Source organism: Sebastes umbrosus, chromosome 10, assembly GCF_015220745.1.
Source record: "Sebastes umbrosus isolate fSebUmb1 chromosome 10, fSebUmb1.pri, whole genome shotgun sequence".
In the NCBI taxonomy this organism is placed as follows: domain Eukaryota; kingdom Metazoa; phylum Chordata; class Actinopteri; order Perciformes; family Sebastidae; genus Sebastes; species Sebastes umbrosus.
The window spans coordinates 27,811,341-27,832,544 of NC_051278.1; the positions used below are offsets into that span (position 1 = coordinate 27,811,341).

The following is a 21,204-nucleotide window of genomic DNA, read 5'->3' on the forward strand; positions in this document are numbered from 1 at the left end:
TGGTTCTTTCATATATTAAAAAAAGGAGGATGACTGCTTTTGGGTTTTAGATTGACTGTTGGCTCGGTTAATGGCTCGTCAGGGTGTGTTAGGGGCTCCACTTTACAAGGGGTTGCGCATGTAGAGCACTCACAAGGCCAAATTTTTGATTTTGTTCACAGCAAGGGGTCCCGCGATTTATTTCGCTTCCTCAGATAAATGATCTGCTGCGGGACCCTTTCAATTAGTTTTAAAGCGCATCTGGGACGCCGGAGCGCAGACGCCACGCGTCTCTGAGGTGGAGGCAAAATGAGGCTGCGAGAAGCAGCTGAAATTTAGAAGAGGAGTGCGGGATTGGACTAAACCACATAAAGTGCAGAAAATCCCTTCTAATGGCGCGTAATTGGTTCTGTAATATCATTACAGGCGGATAATGGCCAGTTACAGGGCCCCGCGCTATTAAGGCTTTCCCTGGCGTGCAGCGTTTATGTTATTAAAGGGGGAATATAATGATATTTTAGTTATTAAATGCGCGTAATTAATTTATGCACCACTGAAAATAAAGTTGTTATTATGACCTCGGTGAGGTGCGTGGAGAAAATTGAAATCAAATAACGGTTGATAACTTTATCCCAATATTTGGTCTAGACAACTCTGACAAGAGAGCAGCAGGCCTGAAGTGTGTGTGTGTGTGTCTGTGTGTGTGTGTGTCTGCTTCCTGTCAGCGGCTTTCCTCTCCATCTCTCCTCTGAAGGTTGCTTAAGTGGCTAAATGAAATTACACTCTCATCTTCATTGGTTAGAAACAATTTTACAAGTTAACTTTAACTATGTTTGAGTGCCATGTTTACAGGATTTCTAAACTGTATTTCAGGACCTTGGTCAGCTCCACATATCCACACACTAATGTAACACAGGAATGGTCTTTCTAGGACAGTGAACTTGAATTGTATTCATTTTTGATATATCAAATTAAATAATAAAATCATTATTGTGGTGTATATGGATTTAACCCAATATGTCAATTTTTTAGCTTGATCATCTACTTTGAAATACAATGATGTCTTAAATTATTTTGTTCAAATAGGTCTTCATTTACTCTAATCCTGTTCATATAATCAAACAGGGATAAACAAGCAGTTAGAGAGGTTTATTACATACAATAAATGCAAAACAGTGCACCATAGCCTTTTATTTTTTTTTATCAAACATGGCCGCTAAGTTACTCTGCTTTTTGCCAATTTTTCCACAAATAATTAGAGGTAGCTCATTTGAATATTACTGAAGTCAGTAAGAAAAGTTGGTCATTACAAAATCGACCAAAACCTATGGTGACTTGGTCCTATTTACAAAATGACACACTACTCCCCTATTATATCTTATAGAAGCATATTACAAAATCAGACACATGTGAGGCTCGACAAATAATACGGAAGTGAACAACACATATCTCTGAGTAAATCATTACTCGAGGTAAGACAGTTTTAACTTACAGGCAGATATAAAACAAATGAATTCAAGTATAACCAGGTACAATGAACAGCAATAGAAGCAATCGCAATAACTATGAACAAGCACAAATCTCAAACCGACTCACATTGCAACGGATTTTCCCTTCAAGTGATAATGATAAAGTAACATGTCTTTCCTACAATATGGTCCTTTCATAACAAACCTAATTTAATGTAGTGTGATCCGTGTATTTTTGTTAAAACATCTCAATTTGACAGAATATGATGATAAACAAATGAACAAAAAGATATTCTGGGCTCGAGCTTCCCAGACTCAAATAATCTAATATGCATCACAGTTCAGTCTTTCCTCTGCCTTCCTCTGTGCTTCACTCAGCGGAAGCCCTCCTTCAGTCTCCACATGCCCTCCTGACCAGCAGTCCTGTGGAAGTCGCAGATGCTTCTGAGCAGCTCTCTGAACACAGGCGCCTGTTTCTCGGTCAGTCTCGGTTTGAAATACTCCAGCACTTCCTGGGTGGTGGCCTCTCCGTCCACATTTGCCTGGAAGGCTACGAAGTTGCGCACATCCACCAAGAGCTCGTCATGCTCGGTGGGCGGCGCAGGGGGGGAGCTCGTTGTTGCACCAGAGCCGCCGTCCTCCTCCTCCTCCTCTTCTTCTTCTCTTTGGCTGGAGGGTATGCTGAGGTGATTTCGGGCTTTCATCTTGGCCAGCAGGGAGGAGGAGGAGAGCGGGGTGGAGTTTACGTCACTTTCAACGCCCTCCCCACTGAAATGAGCTCCTGAACCAGGCTTCTTTGACACAGACTTCTTTACAATAGCAGCATCCTAAAGAGAGAAACAGATTCATTAACACAACATTGCATCGCAAAAGCAAAATAAGTGCCATAACTATACTGTATATCTTCATCATAACACTGCTGTTACCTTGCATTTGCTCGGAATGGGGCTCGATTGAACAGAAGGTGCAACCAGGAGAGAATTATTCTTTTGTCCAAACCGTTTCCTGAGAGAGCAAACGAGGGAAAAACTAAGATATTTGTTTTATACATGAGATTAGTGGAGCTCGAAACAGTGTGTCAGTGTGAGAGTGTGTACCTCGCAGGTGGAGGAGGGGGTCTACTGAAGGACAGCCTGCACTTCTGGCGAGAAACCTTCAGCGCTTTCAGGGCATCTTTGGCCACCCGGTTGGCTTCTGCCTCCACAAGAACATAGTCAGGGTTGGAGGACTCCATGATGGTGTCGTGCTGCATCACACTGTGGATACCTGAAGAAGATAACAAAGAAGATTATTGTTTCGCAAGATTTACTAAATAAACCGTGTCTCATGTGGCTGATGGGGTTGGTGCACAAAAAAGCCTACCAGATTTCCTGAAGAGCTTCGCCAAGACGTAATCGTCTAATTTCTTCTCCGTCTCTTTGTCTTCACTCTCCGCTTTCTCAAAGGCTCTTTTCTTCACCAAGTGAGAAATGCGGTGGCCTTCACACCGAGAATCCTTGGAGTGTTTGCGCTTCTTATGTTTGCGTTTGTCCGAGTCTGCTGAGTCGCAGTGCTTCCTCTTTTCCCTGTGTTTCTGTGGGCTAGTCAGCGCAGAGTCTTCGTGGTGAGAGCTGGATGAGTTTGTAACTGCTGGCTTGGCTGCGTCCCAGTCTCTGTTATTTTGTCCTGCATGCTGTGTATTTGCTGAAATATTTGGCTCTACATCCAGGCCATTTTGGTTGGTGCTTTGACTGTCTGTCTGTTTATCCGGAGAGTTTTTACTGCATTGAGAAGAGTTTCCATCTACCAATGCAGGAATGTTTGTTGAGGATGGTCTGCTGCCTGCACCAATTTCATTCTGGTTTGCTGAGGAGTGTTTATGTATACTGTTTACTGTGTGTGATGGCCTTGGCCTCTGAGGTTTCTTGGGTGCTTTGACATCAGAGCCTGTACCTGTATGACAATCAAAACAAAACCTGCTAGGTGAATTCTTCCAAACGCAGTCAAAAAATCATATAATCTAATAATTGGACAAAAAAATGTTTCTCTGGTAAGAACAAAATAAACAAACAAGAAAAGTCTGCAGACCTGCAAATAGGGCACTAGTCTCTGTTCCCTGAGCTCCATCAGGGTCAGACAGCGTGAAAAGCTCGTACATGTCGTTGGTTTTGAAGAACCGTCTTTGTTTAGGGTCCTTCAGAACGCGGTTGGTCAGAAACTGTTTGAAGATTTGCCTGAATTACAACAGATAAAATACAGAATTAGATTACAATTAGATACTGGTGTGCAATTTGTTATTTTACCCCAGCAGGCAACCCTGATCATCTGTCACCACAGAGTAGTTTGGCTGATGGATGAGAAAATTAGTTAACCGCACAACTGTAGGTATCAAAATAGAATCCCTGCAGTTCTTTCAACTTGCTTTTTGAAGGCACTTTACAGACCCAAACCAAACAGAGCAACAGTTTACAAGTCCTAGATTGGCCATTTAATAATGCAGGAAAGCTTTTCAATTACGGAGAACTGGGATAGTGCAAGTAGTAATACAGCAGTGATGTGAGCAATTAGTCATGTCATTACCAATATTCACGAACGAGTGAAGTCAATGGAAAGATACTAAAATACAAGACTGCATTAGAGAAAGCACAAAAGCCAGTGCGGGATTTTTTAAAACCCCTTTTTAATTGACTTCTGTGATTGAATACCACAGTGTGTGTGTGTGAAGTGTTTATGGCCAAACATAAAAAGAACAACTGCACTCTGACCTGTGGTAGATTTTCTCCTCGATGGTTCCTGCAGTCAGCAGTCTGTAGACTGTCACTTGCTGCGTCTGGCCGATCCTCCATGCTCGCTCCCGTGCCTGTGAACAACACAATGCATTTGAATAAACGACTATAGTACATTATCTGAAACACACACTCAATGTATTTTTAGGTTTAAAATAAATAAGGAAAAGCCGGAACTGGAAATGTAGGTAATTTTAAGCTGCAAATAATTCAAGTACATAAGTAGAATTAAATCAAATAAAATCCATGAGAAATAATGCACCTCGTAAATGTTTTATTTGAACTATTGAGTGTGTGCATCGGTCTAACCTGTGTGTCGGTACTGGGGTTCCAGTCTGGGTCATAGATGATGACTCTGTTGGCTCCAGTCAGATTGACTCCCAGACCTCCGACTTTAGTGGTCAACAAGAAGATAAAAATGGATTTGTCCTGCAGGAAAAAAATGCCAAGTGATTAATGATCATCATGTCCACAGTTTTATACTCCTTTTGATAATCATATAAATAAATTACATTTGTTAATTATTAAAAATAAATTGTAAGATGACAACATCATGTTATTAATTGAACCCTATTTAAAGAGAATAGATAAATCTAAACTTTTGGTAACTTGATTCTCCCCACAGAGGTGAAAAAAAGTCAGACTTGCATTAGATATTAACACATTAAACGCTAAATTACTGAAACATTTTGCCATGCATTTTAACAGAATCAAAGGGTTTTTATCATTATTTATCAGTTATAACTTTAAAAGCTTTCTTCTGAAGACAGAGACAATAAGGTACACCCAGTTTGAACAACAGATTGTCATCAATTAGTGTTTCCACCTCGGGGTGTGCAGGGTTCCTCTGAAGCATTTGGTCCCTCAGGACGGGATTTTCATGGGAAACACTTAAAGCCATTAGGGATGAATAATCCTTACCCCGTTGTAGCGAGCGATGAGGGGCTGTCGGGAAGCTATTGCGGTAGTGCCGTCCATTTTCAGGTACGTGTAGTTATTCTCCATCAAAAATACCTCCAAGATGTGCAACATCTGGAGAGGAGGGAGACGATAAAGACAGCAGAGAGACAGTGAGAAGAAGGAAGACGGGGAGAGAAACCTAGAGAGGAAAAGAGCGGCTGAGGTTTGGATTATCTCTAAAAGGATTAGAGCAGATTAATATTACATGGACAGAGATACCGACAGGGAGGGTCTCAGGTTCCCTCTGAGGTATAATCTCATTGGTATTGACTGCAACAGCTGGGGCCTCGCTCACTTACACGCTCTCTCTCTCACACACACACAGTTTTACAGGCACATAAGGTGCAGGTGGCCAGCAGCAAATACAGAGACAACATTTACAATTTAAGATATAAATCATTTTAAATTTGACGCATTTGGCAATTCAAAAATCCATGCAAAAAGTGCATTAATACAAACCATTAAAAAAAAATATCATATATATTAACTGTTATTTTAGCAAAGTGATTGAAAGGTGAATCAGAAAGTCAGAGCAATGTGTTCCTAACCTGTCTAGACTGACTGAAGAGCAGGACCCTGTGGCCCTGCTTGAACCACAGTCGCAGCAGTGACTCCACCACTATCAGCTTCCCTGAGCGTTTCCAAAAGCCAAAGTGCTCCTCCTTAGTTAGCTGGTCCTCTGGGATTCCCTTCAATATCCGGGGCCCGCCCGAGAAAAGGTCCGGGTGGTTACAGATCTTACGTAGCGCGATCAAACCTGAGAATACCTAAAGAGCACACAGAAAAGAAAAACGAACAAAGGTTTTTAATAGGGCTGTCAATCGACAGACATTTAATCGTGATTAATCGCAAATTAATTGCACATTTTTTTATCTGTTCAAAATGTACCTTAAAGGGAGATCTGTCAATATTTAATACTCTTATCAACATGGGAGTGGACAAATATGCTTGCTTTATGCTAAGGTATATATTTGTTACTGGAAATCAATTAAAACAAAACACTGACAAATATTGTCCAGAAACCCTCACATGTACTGCATTTAGCATAAAAACAAATGTGCTGAAATCATAACATGGAAAACAGCTGTCAGTGTCCCATTTTCATTGAGGTCAAAGGTCAAGGGACCCCTTTGAAAATGGCCATGCCAGTTTTTCCTCACCAAAATTTAGCGTACGTTTGGAGCGGTATTTAGCCTTCTTTGTGTCAAGCTAGTATGACATGGTTGGTACCGATGGATTCCTTAGGTTTTCTAGTTCCATGATGCCAGTATCTTCACTCTAGCTAATAAAACTGAGCCCGCTACAACCTCCGAAAAATCAAATAATGGCCGGGCTGACAGTGGCCCATCAGATTTTTAAGAGGTTAATCAAAAATTGCAAATTGCATTAATGCGTTAAATAAAATTAATTAGTGGCGTTAAAACAAATTTGCGTTAATGCGTTATTATTGCCTTAACTTTGACAGCCCTAGTTTTCAAATAGAAATTGGTGGCTTGGTAGATTTCACAGCATTTTACGGCGTTGCACCTTTAAACAAACAAATTTACTTTAGTCTACAGGAATTAGTTACATCATTTATTTACGGACAATAAAGGCCGTGTTTCTTGATGAAGGCCCAACGGCCACTGCATTAGTAATGGTGGTTAATGGACTGAGAGTGACCACTGAATATGTCTATAAGAGCATATGTGTGTGTGCGTGTGTATGCACAATCTGCAGTGGTCACCCCTGGCTCTCCAACCACGTCCATTTGGTCAGTGGTGATAAATGGTGGAGTCTCTCTCTCCAGGGTCTAGCTAATGTGAGAAGAACAACTACACCGCTTCCTTAAAGAGAGCATCTTAAAGAATACTAAAGTCAAGCTATTAGGGGTTTAACAAAATGTACCTGGCAAAAAAAAAATTAATTCCACTGATGCCACTTCAAGGTGTTATTCTTTAAGTGTACAAGAGTGCATAAAAATACACAATGCCTGTGAGCGAGCGAGGTGAACTGATATTCATCGGTTAGGAGGTTAAATAATGAATAAGGCAAGTCTTGTTCCTGGAAGTCTTCCCCTTGACCGAGAGTTTTGCTCTTGTTGTCCTTGTAATGCAGCGTGGGTCAACACAAAGAGCCCAAATGGAAGAGGCGTAAAACAAACACAGCGAACCAGCTTTAACTAGGAAAGCGAGGCTTACCTGCATGTCCCCGTTAAGTATCTGGTAGACCTCTTTGGAATCTAAGAAGCTCTGATAAACCTGCCGCTGGTCGTCTGTTAATCTGCAGAACAGAACCTACACATACAGACAAACACAAACACACACAACAGTGTAAAACGTGTGTAATAAGCAGTGAGCCACCGCTTTAAAGCCCCTTGATGAAGTGCAGTGTGTGAGAAGAGAAATTAGAGGGAAGCAACGTGTTTTTGGAACCACTGGTTGTCCCGAGGGACTGACTTAATGAGCTGAAGTGGACTGAGGAGTCAACTAGCGTCAGCCGCGCAGACAGACCAGGGACCAGCCACCTTAATGAATACCTGCTCCTTTTACTTTACTAGGACTTTATTAGCTGGCTTCACCTGACAAGGGCCATGCACATTCATCAAAAACTCCTTAGACGTGGCACATACAGTCACATCCAATCAGATAAACACCTCCCCAGTTAAGAGAACCAGGCGTGAGAGGCTGTTCAATACTTAGACAGAACGGGGTCAAACGTCTTAAGAGTTTGATGAATACCTGTTCATTTTTGTCAGGTAGGGAGAGATTGGCCTTGACGTCTGCCTTCATTCTTCTGAGCAGGTAAGGATTTATGGTGTCCCTCAGCACGCATGCGCACTTAAATGCCGTCTGGACCTGAAAAACAACACAAATAAACTGCTTAAAACATTCTGTTCAGTGCAGGGATGCACCAATACCGATACTGGATCAACATCGGGCCAATACTGACTCAAATAGCTGGATCGGGTATCGGTGACGGTGACAATGGAGCAATGTTTATTTAGTAAATACAATATACGTATACTAGAATTAATAAAAAAAGAATTCCTGTTTAAGTTTTGACCAAGTTGTTGCTGCATTAAAAAGGTTTACACTTGAATTCTAATTCCTGTTCTTTTTTAAGAGTTTTTACCAAGTTGCTGGTGTACGATTTATTATTTTAATAATAAATAACAATTCAGTAAATTTATATCTTTATATTTATTTGTAACATTTTGTTTTAAAAAGTTAGGAGAGCAATGTTTAAGTCAAGCCTGATGTTGCCTTACACATAACAGAATGATCCCAGTCACTTCCACACAGTGAGGCACGCAGCTTATTTATCGCTATCGCTATCGAGACTGAAAGAGTTGGATCGGTGGATCCCTAGCTCAGTGTGTCAAACGACCACTTCAACACTCACACCTGTCAGTGTGGATGTTTCCTGAGGCATGATCGTCGTTTAGCCCCTCCTCTGCCCTCTCTCATCACCTCCCTCATGTTGCTGTCCCTCCCAGCAGCACAAGCCATTAAACATTGATCAGAGTGCTGTTGGTCTCGAGGGACGAAGCCCTCTTCTTTCATCAGTACTACTGGCCAGCTCCATTGGAAACAGAGGGGGAGCTTCGGTCCCACCCCACACTAGGAGTCCCACGGCAAATGTCCTGCTACGCCTCCTCCAGAGTCAGTGCTAAAGGCCAGTTAGCCTTTTAAACGTTAACCCACTGGGGGTCCACAGAGGGATCAAAGACACCCTCTGCAAAGCTGGAGGGGACAATAACATGGTGGGATTTAGGGCTCAGTGGAGGTCAGAGTGGAAAAGAAAAAGTGGAGGGCAGCAGATGACACAGTGATCTCTGCACAAGCTGCTGAGTGGATTCACATGGGGATACAAACGCATGTTTCAGTAATGGATCCCGAATCCAGCCCCACCCCATCTACATACGTTTTTACATGCATCTCGTGTACATACACATGAACAGCAGCCGAGGGCCTGCTTTGCTGTTCTGAGAATTTCGAGAAGAGGATAAGGCAGCAGGGCTTAGCCCTCTCTGACCATTTAATAACATTAATAATTAGTAAAGGTTTTTATTATCGACAGCGGAAGAAGCATCAATAGCCGGCTTAAATAATTAAATCCATACAGTCAGTGGGTTATTAACGATTGAGCACTAATGACAAAGGGCTACAATTTAGCTCACTGGCTCTCCACTTTAGCCTCTCCCTCTCTCTCACACACACTAGGGATATACTGAAGTTCCTTTGCATGGGCCTACATTATCCTGCACTGCACTTTATGGCTCTGTTGCGCCACTATCTCTCCTTCTGACTTGCTTCCATCTAGCTCTCCAAAATTGTACCTACGCGCATGTGTGTGACTAGTGTTGTCAAATAGGGATGCACTGATACCGATACCGGATCGGATATCGGGCCGATACTGACTCAAATAGCTGCATCGGATATCATGACAATGGGACTGATCTATTCAATTCAATTTTATGTTTAAATACTATATACATTATACACTTTAATTGTAATTCCTGTTAATTTTGACGATTTTTTTACCAAGTTGTTGGTGTACGATTTATTATTTTAATAATAAAGAACAATTAAATACATTTATATCTATGAATTTATTGGTCACATTTTGTTTTACAAAAAATGAGAAAGCAATGTTTAAGTCAAGCCTGATGTTGCCTTAAAAGATTGATCCCAGTGGAATACAGCTTATTAATTCGGGACTGAAAAAGTCAGATCGGTGCATCCCCATTGTCAAGTGACAGTTCAGCCCTTGGCCGATTCCTTCTCCTTATGCTACAGTTATAGGTTTACTTAAAGATAGGCCTGTAACGAATAGTTCTAAATCAACATTCAAATGCTGCACAGCTTCTTTTTTCTTCATGTCTATTCATTCTGTTTAAACCCGGTATTTCTGCACAGTTGCAGATACAGATTAGGCTACACTAATCAGTGATTCGCCACTGCAGAATTATGAGCATCGCTGCTAAAATTTCACACAATTATTAATATCCTTTGCTCCCGTGTTTCACCGAGTGCGGGGCTTAGCCTCTCCACACACACACAGAGAGGAGCAGAGGACAGACAAGTGAAGTGAAGGAACGTTAACTTATCAGTACCGGTTACAAACAGGCTCAGTATCGAATAGTATTATACTATTTGTAGAATTAGATTCCAGTGGTGGCTGCGCAGGATTGTTTCCAACTTGTGCGATCCGAACATTTCTAATAACTCCAGAGCGTTGTAAAGTCCAAAAGTCAAAAACGTATTGAAAGAAGATATATGTAATCATTTCCAAAATTCTCAACATGTTTTTATCTAACAAAATATTCTGCCTCAAATCATATTTGTTGGTTTTTAGCAAAATACATTTTCACTGCGGTCAAAAACTATTTGCTCTCCCGCTTACCGCACACACAAATATTCATTAAAGAAAGCTGATTTAATAAAACACCGTTAATCCAATTAATCACTTTATTCCAATTGAGGATTTTGTTTGAGGATTTTTTTTTAGGGTGATGACGACATAAGATATGAAAACCTCAAGAGAGGCTTTGAATGTAAAACAGTGACATTCTGTACTGTTTAAATGCTATGCAACCTTTTTCTTCCCTTCTCATTAACTTTGGTCCACAATGGAAATAAGCATTATGGTTATTTGTGTTATCATATTCTATTTCTTAACGTAACTTTGTTCTAATTTTAAATGAAAAAAAGTCAATTTCAATCAAACTGTACAATCCAAAATACAAGAAAAAGCACAATGACTGCCATATGCTGAGTCTTTAAACCTGGTTTCTGCTTTGCCCTTATCTTCTGAAAATCTGTCCCAAGTCTCAAGTGGGGTGACATTTCTTGATGGATTTATTGTAGCCTTTGTAGTTCAAACATGAGGATAAGGATTCAGAAAAATCAAACCAATCCTAATTGTGCATTTGTGTGTGTTCCAGTACCTGTACAGGTGAGGCGTTGCTATATCCTCCCATGGTGATCGGCACAGAGAACTGCTCCATGAAGACAGCCAATGTACCCAGTTTGCCGGGGAAGACAAAGTCAAACAGAGACCACAGCTCCCTCAAATTGTTCTGCATGGGAGATCCTGACAGGATGAACCTGTGGGGAGTGCGAAACTAGAGAGAGGGAAGAGACAATTTATACATTTCCTAAAGATTGACGTGATGTCATAGCATGTTTGATATTGCTGTACAAGAATAAATGGAACTATTTCTGTATTACTTTTTCAACTCAGCAAAGTTTAAATGTATTCACAAGTAAATATCATTACTACTGTATGCTTAAAGTGTTGTGGTGAGAATGTGTGTGTTCATGTAAGCGTCAAACAATACCTGTTTGCTGGCAGTTGTGACTCCAGCATTTGGATTTCTGATCTTATGGCCCTCATCTAGTATAATGTAGTGCCAATCGAAGCGCTGCAAGGCGTCTTGCAGATTCCTCACAGCCGAATATGAGGTTATCAGGATACCATGACATGATGCTATCTCTGGAATAAGCTTTTCCTGCAACAGAGAAAGCACATAGATCAGTACAGGTTTTCGTCAGAGCAAATCCTAACCATCTCTGGTAGCTTGAGCATCAAACTAGGGCATCTACTTTAATGTGGAGGAGGAGAGAGGTGAAGAGGGGAGAAGGTTAGGAGATGATGCTTGCATAAACAGACCTCTAGTGCCCCCCAGAGGAAAAAGAGACCCTGTAGAAAACTTTCTAACTAAATTATGAATATGAAAATCAAAACACACAATTACCTTGTTGCTGGTGAACGAGCCAGTTTCATGTAGAACAGCCACTCTGAAAGGAGGCCACCAGGTGTGAAACTCCTTTACCCACTGGTGCATCACTGTAGCTGGGCACACGATAACCGTCGGGCCCAGACCAGCATACCTGCAACCAAACACACACAGTACAGAGATGTTTACTTGCAAACCTGCGATTAAGATGGGTAACAAGGGAACCTGGGGTTCATTTAACTTTGGATAACCTCAGCAAATTTTATTAGCAAATTACAGTCATAATTTTTACACCAAATTATAGAAAATAAAGGCTATTTCCCCAATAAGTGAAAATGAGCTTTGCTTGCATGTACAATGTGTGATGCATTCAGGTATAAGGGAAATAGAGGAAGTTGAGTGTCCAGGTACAATAATGCAGCAGGATGATCGTACTACAAAGTCTACTGCTCCAACCACCCTCTGCGAAGGTGCATGGACACATGCTCAGCTCCTCTGTGGAGATTTACAAGAGCTTTGTCAGGCGAACACATACACAGACACGCATAAAGACACACTAATGGGCTGGTATGAACCTCTGCCTGGTGGAAGCTATTGATACTTGGCCATAATTGAGTTTGCAAGCAATCAATTTGTGGGCGTCTGTAGTAGACAGAGTATTGACCGTCAGGGGAGCTCCACCTCCTAAATGCACGAGTGTCGCTTGAGCAGTAAAACCAGATTATCACCACCACTGCGCCACGCATCCCATGGTTGATTTGTTGTGACACAGCTGCTCCACCCCCAGCTCATGAGTCCAAAATTCATTTGAAGTGTTCATGAAGACACTCTACTCTAATGCACTCTCTCTCTCTCAGACACACACACACACACAGACACACACACACACGCGCGCGCACACACACACACACACACACACACACACACACACACAAACAGAGTGTCAGTGTTTTCTCTGATGTCTGCAGTAAGAAAGTGAAGAGTCTGATAATTGAAACATGTTTAATAATTCAGATGAACACTCTCAAGCAGAAATCCCCCTAATCAAATATTCATACCATACAGACACACAGTCTCTGGCCACAGTTTGTTGTTGTTGTTGTGTGTGTGTGTGTGTGTGTGTGTGTGTGTGTGTGTACGTGTGTACGTGTGTACATGTGTACGTGTGTACGTGTGTACGTGTGTGTGTACGTGTGTACCTGTAGTTGGATCCTCTGGTCCTCAGTTTGCTGTAGCTCAGTCCGGCAAGGAAGCAGATGACCTGGATGGTTTTACCCAATCCCATCTCGTCTCCCAGGATGCCGCCTGCCTGCTGACAGTGGAGTTCCCACATCCATCGCACACCTGTCTGCTGGTACCTGACAATGTGATGTACACGTATGCAAAAACTTAGAACATGTACGTGCATGACGCCAACTATGGACATTCAAGTTCACTCACGACAGGGTGGCCTGGTAATCACACTGTACTTCTGGTTCAATTCTACTTGTACTTGCAAGCCAAAAGTTAATTTTCTTAAAGTGATTAATACAGTAATAAGTTATTATCAAATCCATGCAAAAAAAAAAAAGCACATCACTTGTAGTAAATTGGGACAAACATGATATTTTGAGAAAGACAAGGCCGGCCAAATAGCACAAGAGAATTCTGGACAGATGCAATCACAATTAGAAGTTGGCTTGGCAAATCTATATTTGTCAAATAAGCTAAAATCAAAGTTGCCACAGTTATCCTTAAAAGAGTTTTAAAACTACAGACTGACAAAATGTCTTACCAATGAATAGTAGTGCCCTATAGTAGCAGTACGTGAATTAAGTTTATGGTGTTTGGATCAAATAACAAGTATAATTTCAGGACAAAGGTTGTTAGAAACAGACGGTGTGTTGTAGACCAAGACAAGATAAAGAACACTGATTTTTTTATACACTTAAATGTTTTACAGCTATTAGTCAAATGCTATCACTTCTTTACAACATCTGTAAATGACTGTGTGGATATCTGAGATAACTTTCAACGTTTCACAACACAATCATTCAATACACTTGTAATGTTCGAGTCAGTCATTAATAGCAATATTCCTGCTTTTTTGGTTGAATCAATTTGTTTGTAGTAATACTGTGCACGACTGTAACACTAGAGGATCCAGAAACAGACAGCCGTGTACTGCCTCACCCTAGAACTAATGTGTTACTTCTATCTTTTTATAGATCAATTTCTCACTGGAATAATTTGCCTCAAAGTCTCTGCTGCATTGTTAGGAAATCAGTGTTTAAAAAGAAACTCAAATTGTATCTAATACTGTAATTTGTTTGTTGCGGTGGTGTTTGTATGTTTGTTTTGTTTGTTTGGTATGCTATCTCAGGTGTCATATCTGAAGTTTTATCTGTAACTAGTTATTTCGGAGGTTTTAATTCTTGTATTTGTATTTTGTATCTGTTTGTATATGCTTAATGTGGACCCCAGGAAGATTAGCTGGTTGCTATGGCACCAACTAATGGGGGATCCTTAATAAAATCAAATCAAAACTTACTTGTAAAGTTTTTTCCAGAGGAAACCAGGCACTTTGAAGCCTTCGTCAAATTCTTCATCGCTGTCATCTGTGAGCTCCTCACCCCTTTCTCTTTTCTCCTCCCTTTCTCGAAGACGTTGTCGCCTCCATCTCCTAGTAAGAGAATAAGTACATAATAATGAAGCACACATCTAGTGGTAAAATGCATTTCCCTATTATACTGTGAAGATCTTGAGGCGGCTTCAGTCAATATTAGTGAACACAGGCAACTTGCTGAGCTAAAAGTCAAAGAACAAAGATCTGCTTCATCTTTAAATTGACATTGTTAGCTTCAGTGTTGCTTGACAATATTTAGTCTAAACTTTGAATGATTGATAGTGTTATACATCCACAATTAAAATAATGTAGTAATCCAAGCTTGAAAAAGAGTGAGACATTTAAAATTAATTCACTTTCATGTTGGATTTCTCTATAGACATTAGCCCTGTGATAGAGCAGTGACTTGTCAAAGGTGTACCACCCAATGCATACTGGTCTGGGATAGGTCAAGTGACGTGCAACCCTAAGCAGCGTAAGCAGGTAAAGAGAATGGACCAATGGGTGGATATACCATTTGCACCTCTTGCACTCACTGATTTATTTTGAGACTTGCCTACACAGGTGTATGGATAGCAAATGTTTTGAGCTGTGGGTATTTCCCTTGAGCGGTGGAACATCTACCTTGCGGTAAAGGGAAATGTAAAGGAGAACAGTTTTAATGGTGCAGGAGAGAGGGCAGTTAGAGGCACAGTCGTCACGCAGCAAATGAAGATTGATACAGACAATTAGTAGTGCGAGTTCCCCAGAAAGGTGTGAGGTGGAGAGGATAAGAATCCATCTTCATTTGGGCCTGGTCCTGTCACCCTGCCACGAAACTGGTCCTTTAGCTGGGCCTGGGAGACCACACTCTCTAATTAAGTCAAGACTAAGCATTGGTTCAGTTAATTACACTTTTCTGCCCCCACTCCACCCTCCACCCAACTACAAATACGGCCCGCTCTAATAATATCATTCCTCATATAAGCTAGCCTCACCATCCATGCCGTGTCTATGCTGTTGAATTGACATTCAATCACTGTAGTGTAGAAAAAGGACACATGCCAACACAATTTATTTGGCAGCTATAAATATGAAATCTCATTAGGGCTGCTCTTCCATTAATTTGAGCATTAGAGTGAGTGAGTGTATAAAACCATGTGCAGGAGGATAATTAGGCCAGTGTGAGAGCAGAGAGAGAAGAAGAGCAGGGAGTGAATTTGCTTAGTCAAGAAACAGCTGCCAATCTCATCTGGGATTAACTCTCCTTCTGCACTATGGAGCCAGCAGAAAGCGACTGCTTTTCTCCTTAACTAAAGGGAATAACAATAGCACATTTGCACCGCTGCCAAATGTGATGCAAAGTTAAAGGCCCAATCTGGTGTTTGTTGAGCACGTCATTTACAGGCACGGATGTATGCATTCTCTTTAGAGGAAGACTTGCTGAACTTATCGCACATTTACATCCAACCATAAGTCCAAGAACAAATCTGCTGTTCACAAGCTGCAAACAAATAACAAAACTGGGGGCCAAAATAATCAACAATGTTTACAATTTTATCGCAGCAAGTACATGATCATACCTTATTCGCTGTCTGTAGTACTCCACATCTCCATCATCTTTGTTTTTTTTCTCTTTACCCTTCTGAACCTCCTCTTCATCTGAACTATCAGGGTAGTATTCTTCCTCACTCTCCTCTTTTTTCTTTACTTTCTTCCTCCCTTTCCCTTCGCTCTTTTTCTTGTATGGTTTCAACTCGTACTCTACGTCATCATCCTCCCCAAAGCCCTCCTCCATGGCTTCTCTTTCCTCTTGGTCAGGATCTATGCCTTCATCACTGGGCAGGTACTCTGACCCCTCGCTGTCCGTCTCCTCTCCCTCAGTGTGGCGCTTCCTCTTTGGTTTAGGGAGCTTTGGCTCAGCCTTAGGCCGAGCCTTAGGATGGGCCTTCAGAGCCGTTATCTGGAGCTTTCGCATGCGCTTCTTCATTTTTTTGTCCTTGGAAGAGGAAACAATTTTGTTGGTTTTTCCCCTGGCCTTATCAGGGCTGAGTCCAGAGCTCCTCTTCTTCTTTAGAAGAGGGACTTTCTTCCTCTCGGTAGCCATCTTGGCCTGGTCCGCCAAGTACAGGTCAAAGGCCGAGTTCTCGACAAGCATCACTTTTCGAGGCTCCTTTTTTTCCTCCTTCTGCGGGATTCGTGTTCCAAAAGGAGTCATGTGACCTTTCCGGATAAGCTCCTCCCATTCGGTCTCCTGAACTGGCATGAGCATGCTGCCCAGTGTGGACGGCCCGGCTTCTGGTACAACACACACACACATCAGGCAGGGTTAGATACAGAACTGTTGAGTATCAGTTCTTAAAAAGGTACACCTGTGGAGTATTCTTAACCACTAGTAGCATTATGGAGCAATGTTTTCATTAGCAGGTCCCCGTTTTGTTAGCCTCTCGTGCACACACAAGGACAAAGTTACGTGCAAGCAGGCTGTAAAAACGTTTGTGCTCTGTGAGGAAGGAAATGCATTTGTTAGCCCTCAAGGATGCACACAATACATTCTGGTGAGAAACACTGAATGTAAACATAACCGTTTTTGTTTACAAGAAAATTCCACAGTACACGGTTATGTGCCCAGCTATATTTACATGTGTTTGTTCAAGCTGATGAAAAACAAAGAAATTAACTTGTGTTCAGAATTCTTTGGAGAGAAACACAGATTCCCATTTGGCAGCAACACTGCACTTTTTAGGTTGCAACCTTTAGATATGTACAGTATAGCGATAATCCTCTGCAATTTTGAGTGGTTTCTATGCAGTTCATGGTCAGCTCTACCAAAAGACAGCATAATGTTTATGTCAAACAGAATTGGTTATGTATTAGACATCATGCAGCAACACGTTGGTATAAATTGTCACTACAGTAGCAAATGAATGCAATTCTGTGTCCTTTTCAGAGAAAATAAAATAAATGTCTATTGACAGTATTTTGGAAGGGTTTGGTGTTGTACATCACGGTTATAAAGGATTTTCACAACAGACATATTGGTTTTCACGTCCCGCCCACCAAACAGGAGCAAGCAGATATCAAAGGCTATTGCAAAACAGTAAACCATGTTGAGTGGCAACATATAATCTGAAGAAAAACATTTCAAAACTAAACTGTAACCCTTCTGTCACAAGGAAACCACCAGGGAAGAGTTCAATGATTTTTTTTCCACCTATAGTGCCCATCTTTCAAAACCTTTGACATATATTTTGGTGAGTATGTCGGGCTGATATCTGCTGAAGATGTAACATATATGAACATCTACAGCCATCACTGCACCGTACAGTGTATTTTTAACCATCCAATATATATTCAAGCCTTTCTTACAATCTTCTCTGACAATTCCTTAAACACGAAATGACACATAATAGCCTTCTTGGCCGGCATAACTGCAACTGGTATTAATGCTTTGCATTGTTTCCATTTCTGCTTTGTTTTGTTACACTTTGGGCAGAGCTGAGCATGACCCTGGTTTTACGTTATCTATACAAAGCAGGGAACCAGACTTTTTTTGCCTCAGTATTGATGAGTGAACAATGCTTTTAGTCAATACATCGAAAAGGGATCACAGGTTAAAAGACACCTCACCTTCCTCTTCATCATCCTCTGCCAGAAGCTCAGCTTCCACCCTTTCGACATCCTCTCCTCCCAGAATGGCCTGAAGTCGCTTCTGTTTGGCTTTGACTTTCTTCAGCTGTTTCTCCTGAAATAAAAGGTGTTTTCATCATCATGACAGTCACTATCAATATTATGTTAATGTAACATTATCATGTATATCATACAATTTCAATTTAAGGGATTGTCATATTTAGCATTTTACCTTATTTTCTTTCTGCCGTTTGACAGATTCAATCTTCCTACTGATATCTTTGCTGGAGGCAGCGTAGGGAGACAGCTGCTCGATAATCTTGTTGATTTGTTTCAGAGATACTGTGATGGACCTGAAACACACACCATGAAAAACACAGAGGAATATTTATCAGCCCCTTTAAGGTTTGTTGTTATTTTTAAATCAAAAAGACATATGTGAAGATAGTGGAGAAATTGACTGCACTTGTTATACAGTTATTTTTTTACTTTTATTTCCTTCATCATCGATTTACATCTGATCAGAGGTTAAAAATGCTACTGCAAATAAGTCTTTGGAGGAACTGAATGATATTTCACTACCGCTACTAAACAGTATGATCTTTCATTTTAAAGCAACAGAAAACATGTTTCTCAGTACAATCTTAACATATCATCAAGCACAAAATTATATGATCCTGATATCAGTACAAATTATGAAGACTTAGACTGAAGGACTTTCACAGGAACACTTGAACACGACACAAATATTTTGCCAGGATGAAAACTCGTGAAAACCTTCTCAGGCCTCTACAGTATATTATTGCAGTTATTGTCCTTTACCTGACATCATCAAGCACGGAGTGGTATTCCTTCTCAGCCTCAGCTTTAGCAGCAGCCTGACTGGCCTCCTGGATTGCCTCGTCCACTTGCCGAAGGACACCTTGCTCCAGGACTTCCTGGTCATATACAGCCACACCAAGGCCCTGGAGTTCATCGGCTCCAGAACTGGCAGAGGCTGCTTGAATACGCTGTCGGTCGATCTGCAGCAAGGCTCCAGACCTCTTACCTATACCATGACACAGATGACAATACACGGAAGCATGAGATAGCCAGGAGTGACTCAGTGTGACAGATCAGAGCTATTCATGATGTTCATCCCTACTCTGTTTTGGTGCAAGAGTTGCATAGCTCACCGCTGTTGCCCTCCCCAGGTCCAGTGTTGGCAGGATAGGCTGCAGCGGCCTCGGAGCCCTGACTGTTTTCAGGGAGAGAGCGGACTGCTGAGCCCCCTGTAGCCCCATCGTCCTCGGCCCCTCCCGGGGTGAGGGCAGCACTGGCAGGGCTGGAGAGAGAGGAGGGCACCTGGTCCTCTGAACCGTCTACAGGCATTGTGATGCAGCTGCAAACACAGTAAGTCACTCAGATGTAAAACACACATCTAACGTTATGATACTTATAAGCCCTGACTTTACTTTAATAAAAGATATGTCATAAGTTGAACAGTTATTGTGGGTTAACTTAATACTACACCCAAAGAAGGTCACGTTAACTGAGAACTTAATTAAATAGGTAACGTTACACACCAAAAAACTGACAATAACCTGATATTTTCAGGTGGGATTTCATTCATTCATTCATTCATTCTCACTGTGCAATATCATTTTCCACTTGTGCAATTTTATTAATAGTCTGTTTATTGTCAATACTGTATATACTGCTCCTATTTTTATACTTCCTTCTATTTAAATGGTTCATATTTTGTCACACTTTGTTTAGCTCTTTTTTTTTTTTTTGACTGTGTTAGCTGATGCATCTTGTTTTCTGCACTATCCCCTTTGCTGCTGTACACTGCACATGTCCCCACTGCGGGACTAACAAAGGAATATCTTATCTTGTCTGATCTGATCTTATCTTATCGTTAATCTAATCCTTCCTGTAGCTACTAGCTGGCTTGTGTCACATTTAGCATCACTGATTTCATCACTGACTTCAAGCTAACATTAGCTGCTAATTATCCTGAGAACAAGCCACGTTAACTGAGAAAGGGTCAAATGAATATTACTACAACCCAAACACTATGTGACAAGAAGTCAGGTAACGTTACACCGTTATAACATTCACATTAAACTGAGTTAGAGACATTAAAGTCTCTCAGCTGTTCATTGTTTACGTGGCTAGGTTAGCATGCTAAGCTAACAGTCATCAGCTGTAACTGACCGGCAGCAGCAGGTCGGTCTGAATTAAACTACCGACAGATACCGGTTCATACGACGGACAGTCAGCGTTTCTACGTTATCGCCGGTATTGTCTAGTTGGTTAACGTTACATTAAACCGAACGACGAGGCGACAATTACATAAATTGACTTACAAAACCAGCAGTTACACAACCTCACCGGCTCGCTGGTTCATGTCATGTTGTTAGTGAAGCTTCCGGTTGTCTGTTCAGTGAGTAACGCGTGTGACACAGCGCCCTCTGCTGGTGCACCGCTGCACACGGCTCTAGTCCTCTAGATGGCACCACCACACAACACTTATTACATTGAATTCATTGAAAGGATAGGATAGTATGGAAGTTTTTATTGGACTTTATTTGCAGATCATGTTACATATTTGTGAATTGTCTTCTGTGGATTACAACTATTATCTACAGATCTGCTGCGGTACCAGTCGGACAAAATTCTGTAAACAAACAGGAGGAAAGTTACAAATGTCATGTGGCCCATAAATGCACAAGAAGCGATCTGCAAATGTGAAATAGATGCACAAATGTGTAGATATCACTTTACATGTAAACCTTAAAATATGTATTTACAGAGTAAGTTATGCGTATTTGCAAATCGCTCTGTTTTTTTGTGGATGTGACTTTACACAACTCAAATACAAAAATACATGTTTGTGGATAGTGAAATATTTGCAGATCATGGTACACATTTGTGGAATGTCTTCTGTGGGTTACAACTAATAAAGTCCAATAAAAACTTCCAAAGGATAGCCCCTTGAGATGTAGCATCTCATTTTCGAGGGTGTCCTATAGACACAAATACCAAGACACATACAGACAAAACAACATTAACATAACAAACATACACTGCAAATACACAGATACAGAC

At 41.2% G+C, this 21,204-nt stretch overlaps 1 protein-coding gene across 2 annotated transcripts; it reads right to left on the reverse strand.

Moving 5' to 3' along the window:
- Positions 1-1,113: 1,113 nt before the first annotated feature.
- ercc6 (excision repair cross-complementation group 6) lies at positions 1,114-20,586 on the reverse strand. Of its 2 annotated transcripts, none has more exons than XM_037782912.1 (22): positions 20,463-20,586; positions 19,287-19,492; positions 18,934-19,159; positions 18,344-18,464; positions 18,112-18,226; positions 16,065-16,776; positions 14,428-14,559; positions 13,097-13,255; positions 11,916-12,051; positions 11,499-11,669; positions 11,106-11,282; positions 7,894-8,010; positions 7,354-7,449; positions 5,722-5,940; positions 5,135-5,245; positions 4,523-4,642; positions 4,193-4,287; positions 3,516-3,661; positions 2,811-3,380; positions 2,546-2,714; positions 2,375-2,453; positions 1,114-2,275 (listed from the first exon to the last, which is right to left on the reverse strand). In XM_037782912.1, exons 2-22 carry the CDS (start codon positions 19,480-19,482, stop codon positions 1,823-1,825), a joined length of 4,320 nt encoding a protein of 1,439 aa, XP_037638840.1. In that variant the 5' UTR covers positions 19,483-19,492; positions 20,463-20,586; the 3' UTR covers positions 1,114-1,822. The 2 variants fall into 2 exon arrangements, with proteins under 2 accessions (XP_037638840.1, XP_037638839.1); XM_037782911.1 differs by having other exon boundaries at positions 16,065-16,779.
- Between the last annotated feature and the right edge of the window lie 618 nt (positions 20,587-21,204).